Consider the following 1,870-nt stretch of genomic DNA (forward strand, 5'->3'; position numbering starts at 1 on the left):
ATCATATCTATTTATAGACCTCACTGAAGAACTCTACCAGGAAATCCTGTACTATCGCTTTGTCTGGTATGGTGGCGATCATTCCGTACATGGCGGCTGTCCCCTCCTTGGCAAGAGACTTGTTTTTCTAAAACAAATAATAAATTAACTTTAATCTCTTCAATCCTTGCAAAATATAGCTTCAATAGAATAAAAGTGCAATTCCCTCACTGAGTTATAATATATATATCTTACTGGTAAAATGTAATAAGTTATGAAACCGCTATCATTATTATTTTTAACTGACCTTGACCTCCTGCGTTGAATCCTCGAGGTCTTTCAACAGAGAATCCGAGACTCTCACGTGATGAGGAAGAATAGAACAATGTAGACAGCTAGGGTTCTGTTGTCTTTCCATGTGCCAACCTGTAATAAACGATTTCTTATTTAACTGTAGTATTTAGAATGATACAATAAAAAAAGTGAAAGCACTTTACACAATATTCACAAAATTCAAGGTACTTTCTAATCCTTCGTAATATCGTTACACATTGCTAGATTTAAAGTAACTTTATGAATGAACGTACTTTTGTCTTTGTGAGTTGATTTTTGACTATGAATGTAATATACCCGGACATCTTCTTAGAAACTTACCTTTCTTGCCCATATCATCCGCTACTGCCTGAATGTCAACATCCGGGTCACTCGATCCGACTGAGAAACACGTCATAACCGGTTCCCCCAGCACATATAAGCCCTGCCATGGATAGAAGGGCAATAATTATATTGTCGTGCACTTGTCAGGTTAATTATGATTTGTGCAAGTGAACCACGTTCGATAGAAAAGTAATACACTCTTGCTTGCTTCATCCGGTGCATATTTGTAACACAATCACTTCGACAGTGAATGCTCTCTCTGGCTTCGACTAGTACTCTATGCAATGTATCCTATATTTACATTTCCACTATAATTTCCTCTATACGCATTTTACTAGAGGAAATTGCGTTCATATTGCTATGAACACAATCTGATCAGCGCCATGTTCATGCCGGTATGAACGTCGAAAATATGCCGTTCAACCCCTATGAAATCTACACGGATAATTATCTGTGATGTGATATCTAAATATAGTAACACGTGCCTGTATCTTAGCGACGCCCTGTTTGAGTTTGTCGGTGGTTGCCATGAGTTCCCTGGCCCGCTCCATGTAGCCGTCCACACCCAAAGCCATCATAGAAGCCCATGCTGCGGCGATGTTCCCACCTATAAAACGATGATTAGAAATACGAGAAAGGAACAACTTATTTGAAAATCTTGTTTGTTTGTGCATTCAACTTAACAAAGTTAACATTGTACTGCCCCATATGGCCTTTCCGTCCATTTAGGATTCATTAATGACAATTAAGTTACAAAAATGTCTAAATCATATGTAGTATACAACGCAATATGAAAGAGCCTAAAGAACCCTTCATAACGTTATAAATTTCATATTTTGGCTACGAGAGATAATTACACTCAAAGCCAGTATTGTCTAAAATTATGGAAAATAACATTAGTTATAATTGATAAAACAAAAAAGGCATACAAATCACTATAATACATTAAGGACATACTTAACTCAATATGCATATAAATGTATATATAAAAGGTGGTGTTTAATGACGTCTGGGAGAAGAGCCTAAAATGCATTCCTGAAAGTGTAGGTCGTCATATCCTGCTTGAATTTGGCCAGGGTCTTTGACTTTCTGATAGCAAATGGTAAGCTATTCCACAGCGTGGCCGAAACCACCCCAAAGCCCCAGTTTCCATAGGTCAAAGTACAAGATTTTTGGACACACAATAATGATTCTGTCTCCGACCACAGTGATGGTGACGGCTGATACAGGGTAT

The 1,870-nt window shown here is 37.8% G+C and overlaps 1 protein-coding gene across 1 annotated transcript; it reads right to left on the minus strand.

Moving 5' to 3' along the window:
* Positions 1-7: 7 nt before the first annotated feature.
* On the minus strand, positions 8-1,243 carry LOC110444186 (sphingosine-1-phosphate lyase-like; the record flags this gene model as incomplete). The annotated part of the gene is made up of 4 exons (XM_021488592.1): positions 8-127; positions 287-405; positions 634-736; positions 1,122-1,243. Coding segments are annotated over 4 exons (464 nt in total), but the record flags the coding sequence as incomplete, so codon positions are not given.
* Between the last annotated feature and the right edge of the window lie 627 nt (positions 1,244-1,870).

Source organism: Mizuhopecten yessoensis, unplaced genomic scaffold (assembly GCF_002113885.1).
Source record: "Mizuhopecten yessoensis strain PY_sf001 unplaced genomic scaffold, ASM211388v2 hete_36055398, whole genome shotgun sequence".
Taxonomy (NCBI): domain Eukaryota; kingdom Metazoa; phylum Mollusca; class Bivalvia; order Pectinida; family Pectinidae; genus Mizuhopecten; species Mizuhopecten yessoensis.